Raw genomic sequence first — 23,860 nt, 5'->3', positions numbered from 1 at the left:
AAGTTCTATTTTGCATTTATGAAATGTGAAATTGCTTTGACGTGTTCTGTATGGTCACTAGTGTTAGACTGACGCGTCCTCTCTGACTGTCCCACAGGAAACGGGTATGGAAACCACCGCAACTCCCCTGGTCTGCTGGTCTCTCCGGGGAGCATGAGCAAGAACATGCAGACCAAATCTCCTCCGCCCATGACCATGAGCATGAGCAACCGCAAGCCCGACCTGCGCGTCCTCATCCCTCCCGGCTCAAAAAACACCATGCCCTCCATCGTGAGTTCACACAACCATTACAACATATCATCGCTGTTGTCAAGTTCAGCTGCAGTTAGTTTGAGATTTGAACCCAGATGACCAGCATTACCAATATGAAACCAATTCAGACCATCGGGTATATGCCATAAAGTATGATTTTATTAGGACTAATTAGAATTGTATTCTTTTCCACTGCTCACCAGTCGGAGGATGTTGACATGTTGCTGGTAAGTATTATCAAAATCGCAGTGAAACACGATTAACCATCAAAAAAGACAAACTAGTTCTTGTCAAATGCACACAAAACTCATTCCTCTGTTGCCAAGGGGACTGCTTTAGTGGTTCCCATAGCAACAGTGGAACTCTGGCTGGATGTTGGATGAGTGCGGGGTGGAGGGTAATTACCCGTTATTGGTCACATGATCTTTAAAGCAGTTAGATGGGGCAGATATGACACCACCTGCACATTTACTCAGACCAATTGAATTTTTGTTGCTGTTGTTTTATCGCATATCGCATTTGTTTCCCACAGAACCAGAGAATAAACAACTCCCAGTCGGCCCAGTCTCTGAGCACACCGGTGGTGTCTGTAGCCACGCCCACTCTGCCAGGACAGGGAATGGGTGGCTACCCATCAGCCCTCTCTACCTCATACGGTACAGGTAAGAGCTGAGGACAATTCAGATAATACAACACAACACATTACTCCAGTCTTCAGTGTCACTTGATCCTTCAGAAATCATTTTAATATGCTGATTTGCTATTATCATCAGTGTTAAAAACTGTTTTGGTGCTGGTTGCGAGATACAGAATCAGAATTTGTAATTAGAAGTATTTTGTAACATTATTAATGGCACTTTTGAAGAAAAAAAAATTCTTCCCCCAAAGTTTTGAATAGTATTGTATATTTAAAATTGTATTGTTTATTTTAATTTTATATTTTATTGTGCACATTTTGTGTACTTTTTTACTATTGTCATTTTTTTTGTTGCATTAACTGTTTATATATAGCTCAGTTCATCTGAACAATTTGAAGAGTCTTGAATACACCACCAGGTGGCGCCATTGAATTATTGTTCTTTGAGCAGCTTCCTCTTGCAGTCTCCTAGAAGATTGAAAGCAGTCTTTACAGAGATCTTTCTCTCTTTCCTCTCTCCTTCTAGAATATTCTCTCAGCAGTGCAGACCTGTCCTCTCTGACTGGTTTTAACAGCTCGGCTTCTCTTCATCTGGGTTCGATGACCGGCTGGCCGCAAAACATGCAGCATTCTGGTCTTGTACATCTAGGGTGAGCAGAATCCCCCTGACCCAAGCACCCAAAACACACTGCATATCAGCTGAAACGCTCACTATAACCCCAAAAAAATCACTGTAATCACATCATAATGTCATTCATTCAAATTCAAAATGTATTAATCATTATAATAATTTATTAAAATTCAATTATGTCAAACTAAAAATAATAATCGTAAATTAATGTTAATATTTTCAGTCCAACTTTTCACTAAAATAGTTTTGCTGGGAATCTGAGATTTTATTTTCATTACATTCTCAAATTCAAGTTAATTTACTTAATATTTCATGTTATTTTAACTTTTCACTTAAATAGTTTTGCTGAAAACTTGGGTTTTATGTTAATTATATAAAAATGTTTAAATAAAATGTCAAACTAATATATAATATAATCTCAAATACATGTTCATATTTTCAGTTCAACTTTTCACTTTATTTTGCAGGGAATCTGGGTTTTAATTTTTAATTAAATTGCTAATTTTTTTAAAATAAAATATCAAACTAATATATAATATATACATTTTCAAATCCATGTTAATTTTTTTACTTCGATTTGCTGCGAATATTGGATTTAATATTTATTACAATGCAACATTTTAAATAAAAAAATGTGAAACTAATATAATACAATACAAAACAATCTCAAATGCACTATTTCAGTTTGTTATATCAAAATTTAAGCTCAATTTTCTACTTCAATAATTTTGCTGGTCATGCAATTTGTCATAAAAATAAATGTTTTAAATCCAAAAAATTTAGCTCACTGAACTTTACTGTTTGAAAAGTGTGGAACGCGCATTAGAAAATAAATAGTTCGGATTAATTTCTAAGAAATAGTGTGAAATTCATCAATCTTTGCAGTTGCATTATTTTCCTTGGCCTCTAACGGTGTCTTTTCTCTCCGGCTGCAGGAACTGCACCAGCACGCAGTTATGTCAGAGCTCCACCCTCTCACTGCCATCCAATCAGAGCTTGCACATCAAGTCTGAACCCGTGTCTCCTCCCAGAGACCGGGCCGGAGGCACCCCGGGGGGCTACACCCAGCCTCCACCCCAGCAGCAGCAGCCGGCATCTCAGCAGGGTCAACTGCGGCAGGACGCGGGCCGCTCTCCGGTCGACAGCCTGAGCAGCTGTGGCAGCTCGTACGAGGGCAGCGACCGCGAGGAGCACCGCATCGACTTCCACTCGCCCATGGGACTGATGAGACCCTCTCCGGACGAGCGACAAAGCCCGTCTGTCAAGCGCATGCGTCTGTCCGAGGGCTGGGCTTCCTGATCGCGGACGGCTTTTCTATGCAAAGATTTCACTTTAGTATTATTCTATTTGTTTCTGCGGAGTGTGAGTGCTACATCAAGTATTACAATTGATATATATATGATAAACGGGGCGGGTGGGTGTGTTTGTGATTTGGGGTCGGGGGCATGGGACATGCATCGCTTGTGCCACGTGTGGGGAAAACTACAAAAGACAAAAAAATGATTTATGCAGTTGTATACAAGCATACAGGATTAAAAAGAGAAGTCTGGTACTCTTGTTTGGTAAAGCTATGTTTTAGTTTCAGTAATATATTATGCATAATTAAACTATTAAAGAGGCATTGACGTGTCTCAGAGCTCGTACAAGTAATATTTCCGTACAGACCGGGGCCTTTACGCTCACCGTCAATGCTCACTTGCAAATGTATGTTATCACAGACGTTGTTGTGTTGCAGGTTCAACGTATTTATGTAAATAGATAACAATTAGGCTTTTGGGTAAATGAGCCTGCCAGGATTTGCAGGTTTCTTTACGATTAACAGAGTGAGAGAGAAAGCCATCACGCACCATTTGAAGACTAACACGGGGCCCGGGGCTGAGGAGTGTACACCGTTTCGAGTTTCCATAATACACAAATTCTCTTGTAGATGTTGTTGATATTTCAGAGCCGTGTTAACAACGTTAAAGTTCCCCGGGCCATGTACTACCTATCCCCGGTGGAAGAGATGTACAATACATTTTGCTTATATTTTCATAAAAATGCAGAGCATTTGTTGCTACCTGTTGACCACATGAGTCAGAATGTGATTTCAAGCTTTGCCGATGTTGATCAGAAAGGTAAAGCAGTGTGAGCTCCAAAAATAAAGCCATATAAACAATTTCACATTTTTCTGATCTCCTGTTTTTTTTTTTTTATTCATCAGGTTATGGACATTGCGTATGCCTCACCAAGGCTTCATCTATTTGATCAAAAATACAGTAATATTGTTAAATATTTTTACAAGTTAAATTTCTATGTGAATATATCGAAAATTTCATTTATTCCTGTGATGCAAAGCTGAATTTTTAGCATTATTAGTGTCACATGATCCTTCAGAAATCATTCTAATGTACTTAGTTGCTGTTTAAACTCTTATTTTTATTATCGATGTTGAAAACTATTTTTCATCAGGTTATGGACTTTACACGTAGACTGTAAACTCTTTTAACGTTTTAAAAGAGAACATTCAATTTTGACATTTTTGCAAACATTATGGGAATGTTACATTTGGATTTTCCCCACTATATTAACGTTAGGCTACTTTAAGAGAACATTGACAGAAGGTTGGCCAAATTCTGAAAACGTTTCCTGATAGCAAGGTTGGTGCAGAATACTACCAGTCTAGCTCCCTCAGTGTGTAGTCTTTGTAGTTTTTTTTTTACAGTCTTTAAAACACACTTATCAAAATATTGTGGTAAAACGTGCAGCTTCAGCGTCAAAACTAAGAGGCATATATCCTTATTTACACCATCATGACATATTAAGCTTTGAGTTCACTCTCATTTCACAGCCTAAACTGAGATCTTCAACTTCATATTTAAAACATAAGTCTACAGTAAACTGCTTATTAAATATTTAAATTTGTGGAATATGAAATTGCTATGTTCTGCTATGGTTTGATGGAGTCATTCCTACCTTTATTTTTTGCTTTAATATCCAGATACATCAAATGCTCTTTTCAAATTATTTTGCAAGGACAAGCACATTGTCGAAAACATTTATGGTTCTGTTACACATATTTATTGCTGGAAGAATTAAAATGACATTTAACACCTTTAATGACTTAATGTGACGTGATATACAATTAATAATGAATGTGGGAAGTAAAAGGAACGGACAGAATTTCTGCTTCTATCTTAAAATAAAGATAGACTTTTTGGTTCAAAATACAACCGTTTAATAAAGAGAATACGTTTTTTGTTTTTATTTTTTAATTATTATTAGAATGGCTGTCGAATCATCCTTATTTTATTATTATTATTTTTTTACAATAATACAAATATCAAGTCGGGTTTGGTAATATAGCGATGTCTCGAGATACACTCTGACAAATCTTCCGTGAAATTAAAATCGTCGAAATTAGTTATCATACACAGTGTAAAGCTGAAATTAAACAAGAAAACCTACTCCAGTCGACAGCATGAGGAAATATGAATTAGGTAATGCACGTTAATGCGTTTTAATATACCATAATATAGTATCTTTGTTTATTAAAATTGCCATCAAAAACGACAAACCAAATAAAAATAATTCCTATCACAATAAAACATATTTCAGATCACGACCAACAGCATTAATTACTTCTATAATGATCTTTATGTTTTTTTTTTTTTTTTTTTTGAGAATAGTCAAATACATATAAAGTACGAACACATCAATAATGTTTAAAGCTTAGCTTTTGCATTATATGGATATAATCTCTGATAGATAGATAGATAGATAGATAGATAGATAGATAGATAGATAGATAGATAGATAGATAGATAGATAGATAGATAGATAGATAGATAGATAGATAGATTAATTTTATTAAGAAGTGCAGCTCAAAATATCCTATCAAACTGCTATTTAATCTGCTGTGAAAAATAAGCCTTTGACTGTCTGAAAACTGATAGATGAAAGAGTTGCATTACAGTATATCAACGACAACGATCATCATTTTTTAGGTTCGTGATGGAAAAGCTCCTGTTGGACTGAAGCTGCCGCCAGATGTCGCTGTAACGCAATAACAGACAGATCACACACACACACACACACACACGACTGGTCAGCTATCCTTGTAGAGACTCTCTATAAGCGTAATGGTTCCTGTCAGAATGAACAACTGTCGAAATAGGAAGCTCAAGTAATGCATAACATGTTCTAAAATAAAATACATGAACTGATGAGAAATGCATTTTAAATAAAATGGTAAATAAAATAAGATTAAATGTTTAGGCTAAACACACAGATTTCGCATCCAACAATTCTGAGATTCCGAGATGGATTTATTTTCTCGGATTTATCAATGTCTACAAAAGTCTCTTACCTCTGCAAATAGCGGATATCTCACATTCTAACATATATTTAATATATATTGTATTTAATAAATATGGTAGTTCTGCGTACTAAATAGGCAGCAGATTTTTTATTTTTATTTTAAGACATTCTTAAAAACATTATTTGCGTTCAGACACAAAGAATCATTTTATTTGTATCAATGTTATTAATAATTATAATTTTACATTATGGGAAACATGAAAGATGCAATTGAAAGATTTGCAATTTGCTCTTGTGTCCCCGTGATGGACAGACTCAGACATCCACAATCAGCATGAACTTCCACACGGACCAGTGCCTTTTCATGTCAAATCTAGCTTTAGGAATATTGTTGGTTTATTTAGAATACATCATATATATCTTAGTTTATACCATTGTATTCCCTTTAGTGTTGATTCATAAATCTACTCGCAAATTAGGGTGCAAAAATCTGGTTGCAATGAAAATTGTCTGACGTTGTAGCATATAATATGCTCCTAAAAACTAAACTGTTTAATCAAGACAAAATTCCTTTTGATTTCCGTGAGAAATAAACCAGAATTAAAAACAAAAAAAAAATTTATATTCCAACAAACCATTCTAGACAAATCAAAATACTCACCTGCTGATGAGAAAAGAAAAAGAAAAAAAACTTTGAGGTGCTTTGTAATTCTCAAAGAATAGGCTCCAGATGAGCTCCTGACGCAAATGAAGCCGCTGTTCTGCCTGGTGACAAACACAAAGACACATCAAGCATCTGATTATTACACGCGTTAATTTCTAACATGCTCTGATTTCCTTCCAACGGCATTAACATCCAGAATAAAAAATAAACTCATAGACCAACATACATCCTAGAAAATTATTATTATTATTATTATTTTGCACGAGACATTGTTTCGTCTGAATGTTGTAGTCATTATGGCTTGATTTGCATATTGAGCATCACTAATTTCCTATCTAAATATGGCTGCACGTAACAAACACGATGACGTCACTGAACGTGACCCCCTCCAGTCCTGCATCAAACGAGTCTCAAACCCATAGAGATTAATAGCGATAGAAAGGAAATAATTAAGTAATTAGAAGAAAAACGCTTCTCTTCGTGAGTGGGAAATGTATAATTGTGCCCAAATTGTAGAAAATGTCAGTAGATAGGCTACGCAAGAAAAACAACACTTGCATATGCAGACATGCTGGAAACACAGATCCTGTTCAGGTAAGTCACACCTGGTCACATTTCATTTGGACATATTTGAAGACCTTCGCGCAACAAGAACTCAACAACAAGTTGAATTAAATATTAATATCATCGCACGTATAATGCAGAGGTAGAAGGGGTGGATCATAAATGCAGCCCCCCCCCCCCCCACCCCCACCCCACCCCAAACCTCCCCAAACTTGCAGGGTTCGCGCTGCACTTTCCATTCGCTCTCAGCCCTGTGATGAAGTTCTGCTCTTCCCTCACACCTTCACATCCTGTGGATGGAATAAGAGGCTTTCAAACGACGATGCCCCGTGCATCTCCAGCAAACAAGTCGTGGAAGGATTTCGTGGATGTGATTTCTAATCGAGGATGCTCGTTTATCCGTTTCACATCCAGATGAGCGGTTTTTCGATGCCATGAGGAGTCCAAGGGGAATGTAAGTAGCCTGTGCTTCTAATTTTGCAAACATGGGCCACGTGAAATCTGTAGCTTTCATATCGTGGATTTCCATGAAAGGAAAAATTATAATTTGTGAAATATTTGGCCTGTGTTTGCTCGGGTGTCCTTGTCAGAAAAAAAAAAAGAAAAAGAAGAAAACTTGTTGATAAATCAAGCTATTTAAATGTTTTATTATTTTCTAAAATAATGTTTTGCTTATTAAATAATAGGCTTATTTTATGTCATTTTTTAAAACGCTCATGTCTAACTGAAAATCGTTATACTTTATTAACACATGCTTCGTTGACCTGCGAGTCACTGGTGTTCAGCAAAAACGATAACAGATAAATAAGTGTTAATTGTCCTCTGTGTGACGTCACGCCGAACACTAAGTGGTTAATTGCTTCAGGGTGGGTAAATTAAGAGCTGCTGAAAGATAACAGATAAAATGGTATTATGCTTTAAAATTATGCTGCTAAATATTTTATTTCTTTTAAGAACGTAAATTTAAGTCGTTCTGAAGCCTGTAAAATCAAACTTAACCTTTGTTCTACTGTTAAAAAATTCAGATGTTTAAGGAAATATTTCTTAGGCGTATATATTTTCTAGTAGCTAGAGTATATGAAAAACATTTAGTCTATATATGTATGTCTGTATATGTCGATTGTATGTGGACGAAGGTTAAATATGTACAAAGAGAAAATTTATTTAGATGCATTTACATACAGATGTTGCTTTAATTAGTTATGAAATACTGGTTAGGTCATTTTGTGCATCTTTCTCGTGACAATATTCTATTTAGCGTTTTTTAATGCTTGTATTACTGGTGACGAGTGAACTGGAATCAGCTGCTGACGAATCTGGTAAGGCAAACTAAAGAACAAAAATGCTTATAATATTCAGTAATATTGAAACGTTTACAGGCTTGTTTACATTGCAATAGTTCAGTGAAGTATTTCTGAAATCTAAGAGACGCGTAATGATTAATTCATTTCAATTCATAATTACAAAAGCAATGTCGTGAAAACTTTGTTGTGCAAAAGAAGTTTAAGTTTCACTCTTGTGCCTAATACTAACCAACTGCACGGAAAAGATGAGCTCAATAACAGTATCATAAATTACTGAGCAATATTTGCCATCTGAAGTTGATTTTCATGGCATTTATGTCCTTTGTGTATAAATATTTATCTTTTACAAAGAAAAAAAAGAGTAGTTTAGAATATCCTATAAAATGTTGGAAAAGCAGAAGAATTGACATTTTTAAATATGTGGGGTCATTTCATGCAGGCTAGCATTTTATTCCTCCAATCCCTGGTTAATTTGTGATCCTGGGCTGTATTCATAATTGCACACTGCAGAAAAGGGGCAAGCCAGTGCGCGTCGCCGCTTGCGTCTCCAAATGGACATTTAAATCCGGCGCGACCTCGAAACCTCTGACCTCACGAGGTTTGTGCGCATTTTGGGCACTAGAGATGGAGCCCATTGAGTGCGTCAGTCCTGTCATCTGTGAGCACGTCATCCGTGTGACATAAGGACGTCATGATGTTACCCGAGAAAGAAGAGCGAAAATGCCTCCGGATCAAACCTGCGCGCATTTTACGCATGATGCGAGAGTGATATTTGAAGCCCAAACCCAAGCGTGCATGTGTTTACTCTCCAGCTCTCGCTCTGTGCCCGATGTTGTATTTATGCCTTGCGTTTTTTGCTGCGTGCCCGTTTATTCTCTTGCCTGGATACGCAGGATTTCATGCGCACCGCACTGTAAATCCAGCCAAGCCGAGCTCCGACTGGAATAAAAGCATCGCTGCTATGGATGGATGTAGCAGGCTCGCGTCTTGTAGGGTTGCCTTAATCGTTCGAGTCAATAATTAAGAAGTTCAACAATTACGCGCGTGAGCCCAGTTGGACGGGATCCGCCTCATTTGGATGAACTTTCTGGGTTTTTTATTTATTTCATTTTTTTGCGTGTAACTAATTACTCGCATCTGCGCACTTCGAGTAATTGGGGCAAATGGTCTTTTTGCACTTGTTGTGCTTTGACACATCACGTGGGAGGCGTGTTGTTATCTTTGGTTATCTAGCTGTATGAGTGTGCTGGTCGTCATAAAGCTAGATAACCGAAAGTAAGAACCGCTTCTATCAGCATCTCAACGTGGAGCATTAAATATATCAGCGTTAGATGTATTGTTGCACATGTAAACGCTTCAGGATGGTTTGTTTGTTATATTATTAAAGCTTTTGGATGAAAGGATGTATGCAAAGCACAGGAGACAAAAGGCGTAAGTTTGTTGTAGTTGTCAGCTCATTGGAAACCACGTGCGTCCGAGGATCGTTGACTCTGGTCTTATTCAAGCTCCTCAAATGAAATAATTGGGACATAATGGGATGGAGGAAGGAATTGGCATAGAAACTCATCCTTAATTAATGCGGTCGAGCGCACGTGGGGGAGATGATGTGAACGCCCGTGGACCCCCATTCCCACGCTCGAAGGCAAGTGGGCAATGTCTTGTCTGGGGCAGAATATGACAGACAGCCCTGTGAGGGGGGGCCAAGTGCGCCCTGCTCATCTGCATCTCTGTGGAGGGTGGAACAGCGGAGATGGGGTGAATGGAGGATGCTGGAGAGCCTGTGTGTGACGGGAATGTGGAACGGGATGCTGTACTTACACATCCACACACGACTAGGCCGACGTAGAGGCCCAAAGAGCTGACAACTGATTTTAGAGGCTCTCTCTCTCACACATCATTAAGCATCTGGCTGTACATTAGGAATATCATTGACAAAAAGTTGTTACCATGTTTTTTCACATTCAGTTGACTTTTTATCTTCTATTTTTCTTCTTCTTACAAAATAAATAAATAAATGTATAAATATAAGGTATAAATTACCTCATAGTATTTGGAATTTTTTTGTTTTTAAGTAGTAGTATGAATTATATTTTTTGTAGAAAATGTAAATGAAATGTACTTTTATGTTTTAGAATTTAAAAAGAATGAATCATTTTATAACTCATTAATGCAGAATGGGGAATTCCCAGTGCAAACCATCACTTTTTGTTTGGATTTTATTTAAAAAGTTATTTTTTATTTGTGTTATCATAGTGTTTTGTGCTACAATTCAATAAATAAAATAAATGTGCCAATGCAACCCTTCTGATAGAACAACATCATGAGGGTTTCTGGGTGCTTCTCAATGATATTGATATTGTTTCACATCATATTTGTTGCTGTGTTGTGTATTTTGGCACATGGAATCAGTTGTGATGGTCAGCTTGAACTTGAATTTGACCATGAAGCACATGCTGAACTCTGAACTTTGACTCCTTTGGGACAGAGGACATCAGAGGTCAGATGGGTCACCACTTGATGTCACAGAAGGACTCGTGCCAAAAAAAAATAGGATAGAACTTGAGAGAAAAAAAAACAAACATTCAAATGTATTTGTGTTGAGGGATGTTTACACCCGTTTGCTTCACAAGGAAAGAAAACAGAAATGGGCAACTTGGGTTAATCAGAACATTTGCCAGAAACAAAATGTTACATTTTAAAGAAGTGATCTGAAATATATCATCCAAATCATTCATTAGATAACACAGATTGCATTATTTATTTATTTATTTATATTAAATTCATTCATTCGTTGTTTTGGGGTTGGGAGGACATTAAATGACTTTAGTTAAATTATATTCCGATAAAAAAAATGTAATAATATTATCACTGATAATTCTACCACTTCCTATTTCAACACCTGAACTAAATAAAGAAACTGTAAATGATTTCGTAGTGAAAGAGAGAGAGCACAAGAATATCTGTTAATCAATCTGCAGTTATGATGTGTCCGCCCACTTTTGGCAAATCTGTCATGTGCGATGAGCTCTTGAGCTGATTGGGGTTTCCATGGAGATGATGAGGCGAGCTGACTCTATATGAGCCGGAGGTGCCAGTGTGTCTATAGCTGCAATAAGTGTAATGAGAATCACCTCATGTTACTGTGCTTTAGTCAGAGATATATTACTATCTTAGATCTTCTGAGAGCTATTTATAATGAGAACATAATCGGTCATCAACACTGAAGGATATTAAAACTGAACCTTATCAGCTGTTAATAAAGATCAGCTGCATTTCCCAGCTAAAACAAGCTGATATTCTTAAATGAATGAATGAATGGGCAACAAATATATGGTGATCAAATCCTGATATCCTCTAATTGTGTTTCCATCTCAGATTTAGAACAACTCTTTTAATATTTTCAACAACAGCTGATAGCGCAATCTGCAAATGACTTTGTACTTCATAAACGTTCAGCCAGCTCATTAATACAACGAGACTGCTAATTTGCTGAGAGACTCTTGGATTTTGATGCAGAGACACAAGGAGCCGCTTTTTCTTCAGTTGAGGGCAAACACACAGATGCAAGGATAGCAAGACCGGATACAACAGAATTAACATGGAATTGTTGCAAGCATGAAATCTTGACTGCAAATTGACTGTAATATTTTTTTGTTGTTGTTGTAAAAATCAATGTATTTCTGTATTCTGACAAAACCAAGATTAATTTAAGAATCAAATATAAAAATAAAGCTTTCTTTGACTGCAGGGAAAGCAATAAAAGCACTGATCTGTGTGACGTTGAAAAGACATAATCTGAAAATGATATTCTGTACAGTATGACCCTTTTTATTAACCGTCAGCGGTTCATGGGCATCTCCAAACACGTAATTGTCCACCGTGGAAGCGATGCCTCCTGTTTGCCACCATCTTATGGCTTTGGCAGTGGATACTGAGAGGGCAATCCCAAAATGTCTGCTGGCACACACTCACACACACACACACCTCGCGCGCTTTGCATATGTGACAGCACAACGGCTGCCTGTTACCATGAATACCAATTTTCTAATTAGCACCATTTTCATTGGTTTAGCACCCTGAGCGCCGGCATATGATTGGTGGTAATCACACTGCCTGGAGATTCTCAGGAGAGCCACTTTTGATGAACATTTGGCATCTTGTGTTTTGATTCGGCGTCACATGTACAGTATAAAGAGCATATAGATGAAGAAATTGTAGTTCTGTGTTTCTTTAGCGAAAACAAAGATGTGTTTTATGACTGCTTTAGCTTACACGTTAGTTAACAGTGCACACATTTTAAATATGCTCAACATTTCATTGTACAGTGATAGGAAAGAGAGGAATTTTGATTACTTTTGCAGTCACATCACTGGCATGCATGAAATATGAACAGAATTAGTACAGATAGATGGCAGACATGAGAAACGCTTTTAAATAATTCAATCAGATTAAAGATATTCATGCAGTAATAGGTGTCGTTGATAGTTATGCACTTGTGAAACAAATCTTAAGCATGAACATATTTAGATTGTGGCCTTTATTCTTTCTTTTAGACTACAATCAAGTAACCATTAAAAGTTATTGCATACGTTTCCATTAAAACTGCCTTGCATGTTGTAAATAAAAGGGAGCTCAACCAGTAGGTCATGGGTTTGTTTCCCCTGGAATCCAATGTATTGTTTTGAATCCAATTTAAGTTGCTTTGGATAAAAATGTATGGTAAATGTAACCTGTAAATTAGATATTATATGTACCTCTACATATGAGATATTGAGCTCACGATTACATACAGTATTGTTGCATAGATAAACCACTTAAACCACATGGATGAAGAAATAGTTTTTGCTTTTATACAATGAAAACAAATGTGTTTTATAGTTTACACACTCATTTCATATTTCGCCCTAATGCATTTATATCAGAACAGTGCACACATTTTAAACATGCTCAACATTTCATAGTTTGGTGATACCAAGAGAGGAATTTTGCTTACTTTTCGAGTCACATCAGTGGCATAAATGAAATATGACCAAAAGGAGTAAAGATAGATGGCTGACATGAGAAACGCCGTTAATAATTTACACATTTAAGATGTACCTGCAATAATTGGTGCCACTTATACTCATGCATTATAAAAACAATAGAAACATTCCATAGTACAGTGAATTTTGATCATTTTAGAGTCACATCAGTGGCTTGAGCATAATTTTTCTTTAATTTCAACTACAATCAAATACAGTCTAGTAAGTTATTGCATAAAATGGCATTAAAAATAGTCTGTATGGCGTAATTAAAATGTAGCTCAAACAGCAGGTCATGGGTTCGATTCCCCAGAAATGCATGAACTGATCAAATGTTTTCCTAAGTTGCTTTGGATAAACATGTATAGCAAATGTAATTCATGAATTATAAATATGAGATACTGAGCTCCATTATGTAGTAAAGCTAACAGAATAGTATATGCCTTTATTGTTGTGGGTATAATATGAAATCTCTGTGTTTCTCTGTGTGTGTTAGAGGCAGCTGGAGCTCGGAGTCGCCCGCAGGAGGAAGCGGAGGCAGCGCTGCCTCATGAGGCTGATGCAACATGAGGTGAGTGGAGAGCCAGAGGCCAGAAAAAGGGATGTGAACATCCTCTGCAGACCATTCATAGACACATGCACATGTGCGTGTTTGCTCAAGATGCTCATAGCACATCTGAGATTTGTTTTCCTACTGCATACAAAACCAAAAGCAAAAAGATATGCATGCAAATGACCAAAAACATGAGTGGAAAAAAATTAACTCAATATAATATTAGTGGATATAGGTGGGTGGCTGTTAATATTACAATAATATTGTAATGCTATGTCGAAAAAAGACTTTGCTGCACTATAAGAATTATTCTGGTCAGAGAAAATGTTTATTGAGCCAGAAGACTCAACAATCACGATGTGTGTGTGTGTGTGTGTGTGTCTGAATCAGGGTTCTAAACCAGGCCAAAGGCAACATTAAACCCCTGACCTATTTCTTCAAATCAAGTCAGTCGAATTGGACTGTTACATTAGACTCCCATTGAAGTTCTCTGTGATAGCAGATGCTAATGATGTGAATGACGAAACGGTGGGTCTGCATGAAGCTGAAATCATTTTGTGTGTGTGTGTTTGCACAGAAATAGGATAAATAATAGAATAAAACAGCATGCAAATATCAATAAGCAACAACAAAACAATCCACAAAGAACTATCCATATTTTATCAGCAACTAATTTGTTGATTGTTGCTAAACATGTACCACTGTGTAAATATTAGCAGCCCAGCTTTCATCAAAATCTTCCTATCCAACTGCAAATGTGTATTTTTGTGTGTGAGGTGGATTTACATGGGCTCTTTTTTTTTTTGGTTCCCACCCAGGGAACAAAAGGCATGTGCATAATAAAATCATGCAAATGCATGCAAATTGCAAAGCCAAAATAGGGGTATGGACTTGGTGCTTTTCTTTGTGATGCAATCACCCCCCTCACTGTGTACTTAAAGTGCTGGGTTAAGCAGGAGACAAAATGCTTTGAATGGACCAGAAAGTAGAACAAAAAAGAAAAACAGGTGTCCTTTTCCTGTGCGCTAATGTTTTTACGTAAAAAAAAGAAAAAGGAAGAAACATTAAATTATCCACCTGTGTGAAAAAAAATATTTTGCTAATTCAAAGTAAGAAATTGCACACCCACACGCTCTATAAGAAAATGTTTTTCAGCTCATTTTAATTCTGTAAAAAAAAACTGATTTAAAATATTAATAAAAACTATAATAGCATCTCTTATTAAAATCATTCTGATTTACATTTGTTTTCATTTATTTATATTTTAATACATTTGTATTTATTTCTTTAAAAAAATAAATATTACATTCTTAGACCAGAGTTTTGTTTTAAAATCATAGTCACAAAATGCTTCATATTTAGGCCATGTTCTATATGTTTATTGGTACGTCTGTCCTTTGGTACATTAAAGTTGGTTTTCTTACTCCAGACTAGAGGGCTTCTCTCTCAGACACAATATGGCGAGATGTGCACAGCCCCAGCATGCAGACAGACGCCTCACAAGCCTCTTATAATGCGTGTCGACATTAACATTCTTGCATGTCTAATGCCGGGCTCGCAGCAGACGCACACTGTCCAGAGAGCGTGTGAATGAGGCCGTTATAGACAGCACCGTCTTAATGATTTATTAATCTGCACGGGCCTCATCTGAATATTGGAGCCTGGATACTGAGCAGCTCTGCTGGGCAGATGGGCCGACTGCAGACATTCAGTGCAGTGTGTGTGTGTGTGTGTGTGTGTGCATGCATGTCGCAGTGCTGACGGCCTTAGAGACACACACTGCAGAGCTGCACGTTATTTCAAAAGGCAACAGACCAGGCTCTAAAAATTCTGAAATGCGATTCATGTAGTGTGTTTCCAGTGTTATTTGTGTATCAGTTGACACATTAATAAATTACAGTGACTAGATTGATATGCTGATGTCATGCAATATGCATGCAAAATTAAATTGAAAGGGAAAAGCTTGGATGCAAAGAATTCAACTTAATTGACGGTTTAAGAAGATGCATTGATTTTCAGCCCACCAGATCTTGTTAAATGCATTTTGCACAAAATTTGTGGGTCATTACATACAGTATGTGCATTGATGGTGTGAAGAAGCACTGTAAAACTGGGCTTGAAATTTACAAGCTTTATAAAACCAGGATCACTTTAAACCCATTTTACACAGGGATTTACATCTGAAATATGTTGTGTGAAAGTTTGAATCCAAATCATTGATAAACATGGACGCATGAATGTACAAGTGTAAGCAAACAAAACATTTTTTGTGTAAGTTTTGGTATAGTATAGCTATAACATAACTTAGATTTGATGATATAAACTTCAACAGTTTATGTTGCTGAAATTGTATAGTATTTAGAGTATTTGAAGTGAAGTGACATACAGCCAAGTATGGTGACCCATACTCAGAATTCGTGCTCTGCATTTAACCCATCCAAAGTGCACACACACAGCAGTGAAAACACACACACCTGGAGTATTTGAATACTGTTCAAAAGTATTGGGTCAGTAATAAAACATTAAATTGCAACAATGCATTAAATTGATCAAAAGTGTCAGTAAAGAAATGTATGCTACATGTTTTATTTCAAATAAATGTTGTTGTTTTTTTAACTGTCTATAGAATTGTGAAAAGAAACAAAGCAGAATAACTTTTTCAACTTTTCATAAAAAATGCAGCAAATCAGCATCTTAAAATGATTTCTAAAGGATCATATGACAAAAAAAATCTGTAAATATGTTTTATATATATATATATATATATATATATATATATATATATATATATATATATATATATATATATATTACATTTTTTATTTTTTGGTTGAATAAACTGAATTAAACACTCTGCTAAACATATATAAGATTAAGAAGCATTTTCACTTTATATTCTCAGAAAACCTTTTATGTGCAGAGGATATACCAAAACCATGCTTTAAAGCGCAAAGGCCTTATTTTAGGGATGCTAAATAATTTTGCATGCTTTTTTACAATACTGAAGTTCAAGTCCATACTTGTCTTTTTCCAGACAGTTTTCATTCCTCTCTTAATGTCTCTTTGGTGAATTGAGTGGTGATTAAGCAGCAATATTTCAGCCCTATGAGAGACTCTGCTCTCTCTCGGGTCCCATGATGGAGTTCTGTGTTAAGAGTGGCGATGGAGAGAAAAAGTGAAGGAGGGGAGGACAAATTGGAGGGGGCTTACGATGGCCCAGTCAAAGGGTCCATTGTGCTGGGGTGAGGAGCAGAGTTAATCAGGAGACCCAACAGTAATCAACGGTAGAGTTTGGGTCGGACAACTGCTTGGGTAAACATCCATTGTTCTTGGGCTGAGGTACCAAACAATGCCAGCATTGTCCCCGGGTCTCTCATTAGGGTGTGCTGGGGGTTACGAGCTCTCGGCTCGGGCTGTTAAGAGCTTCGGAAGCGGATGGGAACCAGAGGGGGAAAGCCGAGAGGAGGGGGAGAGGAACATGCCTCTCACAGTCCCTCCGCCACAAAATCTTTTGGCCATTGGTCGCACAAGCCGCAGGAAAGAGAGAAAGGCCAAGCTTGTCATGACATCTTCATGTCAAATTCTCACGGAAGGTTCTTGTTGGAGAGGGGGGCGGGGGGCCCCTTCACAACAGGAGAGAATGACATGAAAATCCATTAGAAAAGGAGTTATGGTCATCTATAACCAATATCAATAAAATACAGATGGTATCTACACAAAAAAAGATCCTTTATTTCACTTTGTTTCTGGTGAAAATATGCTTTTAAAGCAATAAACCATTTGGGGCTCTTAACTTAAAAAGAATAAGATAATGCATCAATAATAAAACCGCAATAAACTGTTAAACTTGGTTAGAAATGAACAAATGTCATTAATGTAGGAGTACACTTAAAGAGTTGCAGGCATGTAATTTCTTAACCAATGTTTCTCTGCAAGTAACTTGCAGTTTTATAGTTCAACCGTGAGAGGGCCATGTACATAGACTGATAGTTGGTAATATATAACGTTACATGAATGTGCATATGAGCAAAGACTGTAGAATACCCTAGACGTGTCACTCGTATTAGTTTTGAATGGGGAAAAATGCAACACTGAATATGGCCGCTCTACCGATGGAAGCCCCGCCTTCTGAGTGAAAGAGCCAATCCCGAATCGGTTAAGTCAGCGTGTCACTGCCACTGCCGTTAGAAGTCCTGGTTGCTATAGAAACAGTCAGCGTTCTTAGATGTGCACTCAGAAACATTTATGAGACAGTTGTTGTCAGATTTCATTGGTGATTTCAAAAATGAAATTTAATCATAAGCTTGGTAAACAGTTTCGGAGAATTTGATCTTTCCCCATGCCCGAGAGGCGTTTCGAAGATGGTCTTTCTTGTTTCTTATGAATTACGGTAATATGAAACATGAATTAGTAATGCATTATTCAAGTTAAAGATCCATATGACAAAGCGATGATTATTAATAGCAAATTAAAAGCTTAAATTGTGTGGAAATATCACAGCATATCATATCTTTTTTTCCCTCTTTGGTTCCTTTTTCTTATTTACACATGAGGTTTTTTAATGGTGCTTCCTGTGTGTGACACCTCCTGATTCAGAGAATTATGGATTCATCCAAATCCTCGGTACATATGCAGTCGTTCCTATTCTGGAGCACTCAACAGAGAGAGAGAGAAAGGTTCATGTAACACTCTCCCATGAAGAAAGCATGTTACTGTAATTAGACAGTGGATGAGTTTGGCGCAAGGATAATTTCCCCCAAACCCTTTCATCTTCCGGTTCTCTCCACCACCTAATTTTACATAATAGTAAGACACGGCAGGCATAAAATCTCTCCTTAAGTCATGACATGGCCTCTATATGTGTGTTTAATAAGTATGTATGTGCTGAAAATGGGGGTCTTTTGTTCATTTTAGAATCTGGTAAATTTCTAAGCACTGCAAACCATGCAAGCCACACCAGAACTTGGCACTCTGCTTTTGTGATTAGCTCAGATAATGGTCTCAGATAATGTTCCCTAATGAGTTCACAAGAGCTTTGTTGAACCTTGCGTACAGCCAGAGGTTATAAGGGACTCACCAAATCCTGCATAATACAGTGTAAAAGACTACATAAGTCTGTGTCAGGGACGTCATATACAAGACATCGCATTTGATTGGATTGTGAAAAAAGCCTGTGATATTATTGGTTAATTTGATTTACTTCACCTTGGTTGCAACAGAAGGAAAGGTGTCAGGCAGAAAAAAATATTACATTTTGCTAAAAAATTATATGATGTTACAATAACATGCATGCAATGTTGAATCAATATAGTTTAAAAAAAATGTTTAGTTTATGACAAACACTTCATGCGCTTTTGAATAATTGGCAATAAGACCAAAAAAACATTACGTAAAAATACCTTTTAGATTTTTTTATGTCATTCAACATAACTGTCCATATAAAATCTAATTTAAACATTGTTAAAAAACAAATAAAACTTTTTCTCTTATATATTACGTGCACTTATGAATTATATACAACAAGATTAGAAACACATTTAGTGATTTGATTAAGAATAATGTAAATTAAACTGTCCATATAAGTTACACATGCGCACACACACACACACACACACACACACACACACATATATATATATATATATATATACACACACAAAAACATACATACATATACATGTATACACATATAAATATATAAACAATATATATCTTTATATATTAAAAATATATATACAATTATTTTTTGTAAGTGTTATAAGTATATATATATATATATATATTAGATTTTTAAAGAGTTATTTCTTCTTTCGAATAATGTGCGTTAATAAATAATAAGACCAGAAACATTGTAAAGAACTGCATAAGTCTGGCCATCAATTTTCCTAAACAAACATAAAATATATTTTATATAAAAATATAACTTTTTAGTTTTTTTAATTTAATTTTTTTTTTAATTATTATTATTTTAATACATTTATATTTATTTGTTTAAATATACATTATGTATAATCATATATTCTTGCTTCTTTATTTGTTAAATATTTAATCTAAAATATTCGCTCACATTCAGGAGTTTTATGGCAACACTTCCTGTTGTTGTGACCTCATGGCTCAACATAATTATGACATTTTCTCTAGCTGCTACCGTTTTGACTGCTGTATGGAGGATTCACACTTGAGAAAATGGCACATGCTAGCAAATCACAATGAAAAGAAAGGCATGTGTGTGTGTTTCGTGGTGTGTGTGAGTGTGTGTGTCGTGGAAGGGGGTGGTGGTGTTACACTACACCAGTGTTGTATGCGATATGCTGGATTAGAGTGGACAAAAGTATGCAAATATGGTTGCTCAGTTCTTACAGGCTTTGTGAGACAGTTTGACAGAAAGTAAAAGGAGACGAGATGCATGTGAGGTTTTGTCGCCATCTGTGACGCTAACCTTGGGAAACTGTACCCTAATTAGCATAAGAATAATTGATACATTAAATTAGTCTTACAATGTCAGGGCTGTGTAGAAGAGAAGGACAGAGAAGAATTACAGAGAAATAAATCAGAATTTTATGTATGATCAATTAAATACAAACATCAAAAAGACTATAAAACATTAAGAGAATAAAACAACCAATGACTAAAAAACACCAAAACAATTTTTTTAATTTAAAGAAGAAATCATAAAGAATATTATGTATAATTATGTTTATACATTTTGTTCATTTTCAGGGTTATAACTAAAACTAAATCTGAAACCTTTTCCCTACTTCAAATAAAATACCTATTAACTGCAAAAAATATATAAAATATTAAAAACTTTTTAATTGGTTTAATTTTTTTTAAATGAAAAAAGGCAAAACCACAGCGAAAATATTAAATGTGCAATGAAAATGAAATTGGAAATTATAAAAATAAAAATAGATTTTATATATAAAGGGAACATTTATATGATAATTTATTTCACGAATTATACAATCTCATTGTAACTATACAATTAATTTTCTGACTTTTCAAAAATCATGACTCTTTCTAAATTAAGAATTATAGATTAATAGGAATAAGCATAGCAGAACGTTTACCTCTAAAAAGATAACATAAATGTTTTTGTCAAGTTATTCATCAGACAAGTATGCAATGATCTGAGAAGAATCAAGAGGCAAAAAGCACTTCATATTCATAACGTTTAAGAGATATTTGTTACTCAACTGCATCAAGTAGATTTGTGCATTTTGCTCACACACACATCTCACTCACTTAAAGGATGGCGGTGGTTAGGTGTGAAATCACGATGTGTTAACAAGACTGACTCCTCCTGTGAGCACACACACTCTCAGATTCATAACCCTTAAAATAGCATTTGTACCTGTAAAAGCTTCTCATGTTGGCTTCGGCTAAGCAATATATTTCTCTGTCGCTGTCCAGAGGCGCTTCACACACCTGACACAACACACGATCCACTAAACTAAAAAGGGCATGATACATTGACACATTTATATCCTGACCGTAATTAAAGGATTAAAGCCATTGCTTTCCCTCATCATGATCAATGCTGGTTTAATTTCCCTCAGAAATGAATATTTCCGAATCTCATTCCCACGTCTAATGTAATGAGTGAATTAACATAGCAAATTCACCATAGCCAAAGGCCAAATGGACACGATTTTTCACAATATAATTTTTTTTTTAATAATAATCAGACAAATGCAAAGGAACAGTACTAGAAAATGAGTTTCCACTGATCCATCAAGCTTGTATTTGTCTCCTGTGGAAGCAGTGCATCAGGAATTCAGTTTCCTGTTCCAAATGTCCTCCTGAACTAATCACCGTGTTTTTATTAATTACACGGCGCTCAGTGGAATAGAACATAACTAGAGCCACCACATGTAGACAAACGTCAGCAAAAATCAGATAGTATGCATGTACTTTGAGTGTGAAACTGGTTTTACGTTACATTTATAGCTCGTTATTTTTGTCTTTTTAGGGATGGAAGACAAATGAAGGATGCTACAGGAATCATGGGAGAGATGAGATCTAGATTCTTTCATATCACTTTAGTGATAGTGAAAACATCAATCAGAGAAGAAGATGGTTCAGTCAAATGGTAAAAAAATAATAAAAATAAAATGTATGTCATGTATAAAATAAAAAAAAATAAAAAATTTGATCCAAATTTATTTATATATATATATATATATATATATATATATATATATATATATATATATATATATATATATATATATATAGCCTATATATTTATCACTATTTTAGAAATTTTACAAATGTAGGTTTGAAAACATTGGAAACATATATATTTATAACACAATGCATATTGTTTTGTTTTTTATATATATGCATTTATATTTTATATAAACAAATAAACAATTATATTTGATGAAAATATGTCAAGTTTATTTCTTCATGCCACTGTCTCAATCTATCAACTCAATGGTCTAAATATCACAGATCATAAAAGCATGTCAGTTTGCATGAATGAATATGAGTGTAGCCCTCATAACTCCATACACACAATATGTTACAAAACCCATTGAAGCAAAAACTTTTAGTTTGCATAATTAGTGGGTAAAATTGTGTTTTGCTACTTTGTTTTCCTAATCATATTCAGGTTATTTAGGGGGAGTGGCATTCTTATTCTAGAGAGTGTTTGATTGGACAAAAATGTGCATATATATTTATTCCATTCACCCCCCCCCCCCTCCAGAAGATTTTAAATGTATGTATCTGGTAAATGTTTTGTAACTCTTTAAGCTTTAAATAAAAATGTATTTCAAATTGTGCAGCAAATAAAATAATCGTTTACATAAACTTTTTGAAACATGACTGTGTTGTGGTAGAAAAGATATGGAAACAAATTTACATACTGACTTAAAAATGTTGGAAAACCAGTAAAAGCTATTCAAAATATTGTCATTAAAATGAAAAGGGCTACCTAGATAATTAACACAGCGTTATAAATGATTAATCAGTATCAGCATCATTAAGTTGAGGCCTCTAGTGTCCGGTCAGTGTGTGTTGAAGTCCTCATGTTAACAGCCTACTCTCATCTTCTCAGGAGGCCCTTGTTAGACGAGGTGCTGCTAAAATGAATTAACGTGATTCACAATCTACTCCACAGCCTGCAGGTGAGGAGAACCATCATGTCTCTTCATAAAGACTCTGTCTGTCCAATCAGTGTTTCTGAATGCAGTCTTATATTTGCTCTCATTACAAGCCGATAATGATCAAATAACCAGCAGAAGTTATCAACGCTCTTCCAGTAATTAGCTTACTTCTCTTATAAATGGAGAAGCCAGCGGTGAGCAGCACATTAGTCGTCTCTGGAGCAATGTGTGCATGTTTTGTCTTTGTGCATTACTGCAATAATTATGTTTTTGAACATGTTTATCTGGCTATAAGTTCTAAAGTGGAACATATTCGTTGTAATTCAGGAAAAGTCCAAACGTAATAGCTTATTTCAGCTTGGTGTAAAATCTGACTATGAACTGTACAAATGTTAGCCGTTAATATTTAGGCTAATATGTGGGTTATTTAATGCATCATGAAACCCCCTATATAGTGATACTGAACAATCACGCCTCAGGTTTAGAAAAGGGCTCAATACATTTTTCCAAATTATAATTTTCATGCCCTACCCATTATCCAGCATGCTTTGCAATGTTGGGGGCATGTTTACAGATAAATCTTACATGTTTGTATGAGTGTTGTCTTACAAATCAATTCCGCCATGTTTTTTGTAATTATGCCACATTAATGGGTGACTGACAGTAATGATTTTTGTCAAATATTATGTTATTATGTTATTATATCATGACTGAACAACATAGTCAATATAGGTTTAAAAATATCAATAAAAATGTGATAATGTCAATTATCAATTCCGTGTTTTTGTGCTGCTAAGCATGCTGGGTGGGGCTAAAATGTAT

General features: G+C 35.7%; 1 protein-coding gene and 1 long non-coding RNA gene across 6 annotated transcripts in view; both read left to right on the top strand.

The window, feature by feature from the left end:
- Positions 1-3,683, top strand: part of LOC132126909 (myocyte-specific enhancer factor 2C-like) — a 38,201-nt gene extending 34,518 nt beyond the window's left edge. For 2 of the 3 annotated variants that reach the window (XM_059538510.1, XM_059538511.1), the window contains 5 exons: positions 98-270; positions 456-479; positions 785-914; positions 1,416-1,539; positions 2,456-3,683. In XM_059538510.1, coding sequence (XP_059394493.1) covers positions 98-270; positions 456-479; positions 785-914; positions 1,416-1,539; positions 2,456-2,819 — 815 coding nt within the window. In that variant the 3' untranslated portion in view covers positions 2,820-3,683. The remainder of the gene's footprint in view (positions 1-97; positions 271-455; positions 480-784; positions 915-1,415; positions 1,540-2,455) is intronic. The other variant, XM_059538512.1, reaches the window with a different exon arrangement.
- A 3,227-nt stretch (positions 3,684-6,910) lies between these two features.
- On the top strand, positions 6,911-22,028 carry LOC132127574 (uncharacterized). Of its 3 annotated transcripts, XR_009427545.1 has the most exons (4): positions 6,911-7,077; positions 7,266-7,501; positions 13,869-13,943; positions 21,898-22,028. It is a non-coding gene; the product is annotated as an uncharacterized LOC132127574 (long non-coding RNA). The 3 variants fall into 3 exon arrangements; XR_009427546.1 differs by lacking the exon at positions 6,911-7,077 and having other exon boundaries at positions 7,237-7,501; positions 13,875-13,943; XR_009427544.1 differs by lacking the exon at positions 6,911-7,077 and having other exon boundaries at positions 7,237-7,501.
- The last annotated feature ends 1,832 nt before the right edge of the window (positions 22,029-23,860 follow it).

This window comes from Carassius carassius, chromosome 45, assembly GCF_963082965.1.
Source record: "Carassius carassius chromosome 45, fCarCar2.1, whole genome shotgun sequence".
In the NCBI taxonomy this organism is placed as follows: domain Eukaryota; kingdom Metazoa; phylum Chordata; class Actinopteri; order Cypriniformes; family Cyprinidae; genus Carassius; species Carassius carassius.
The sequence above is the reverse complement of the archived record's forward strand: the minus strand, read 5'-3'. Positions and strand labels throughout refer to the sequence as shown.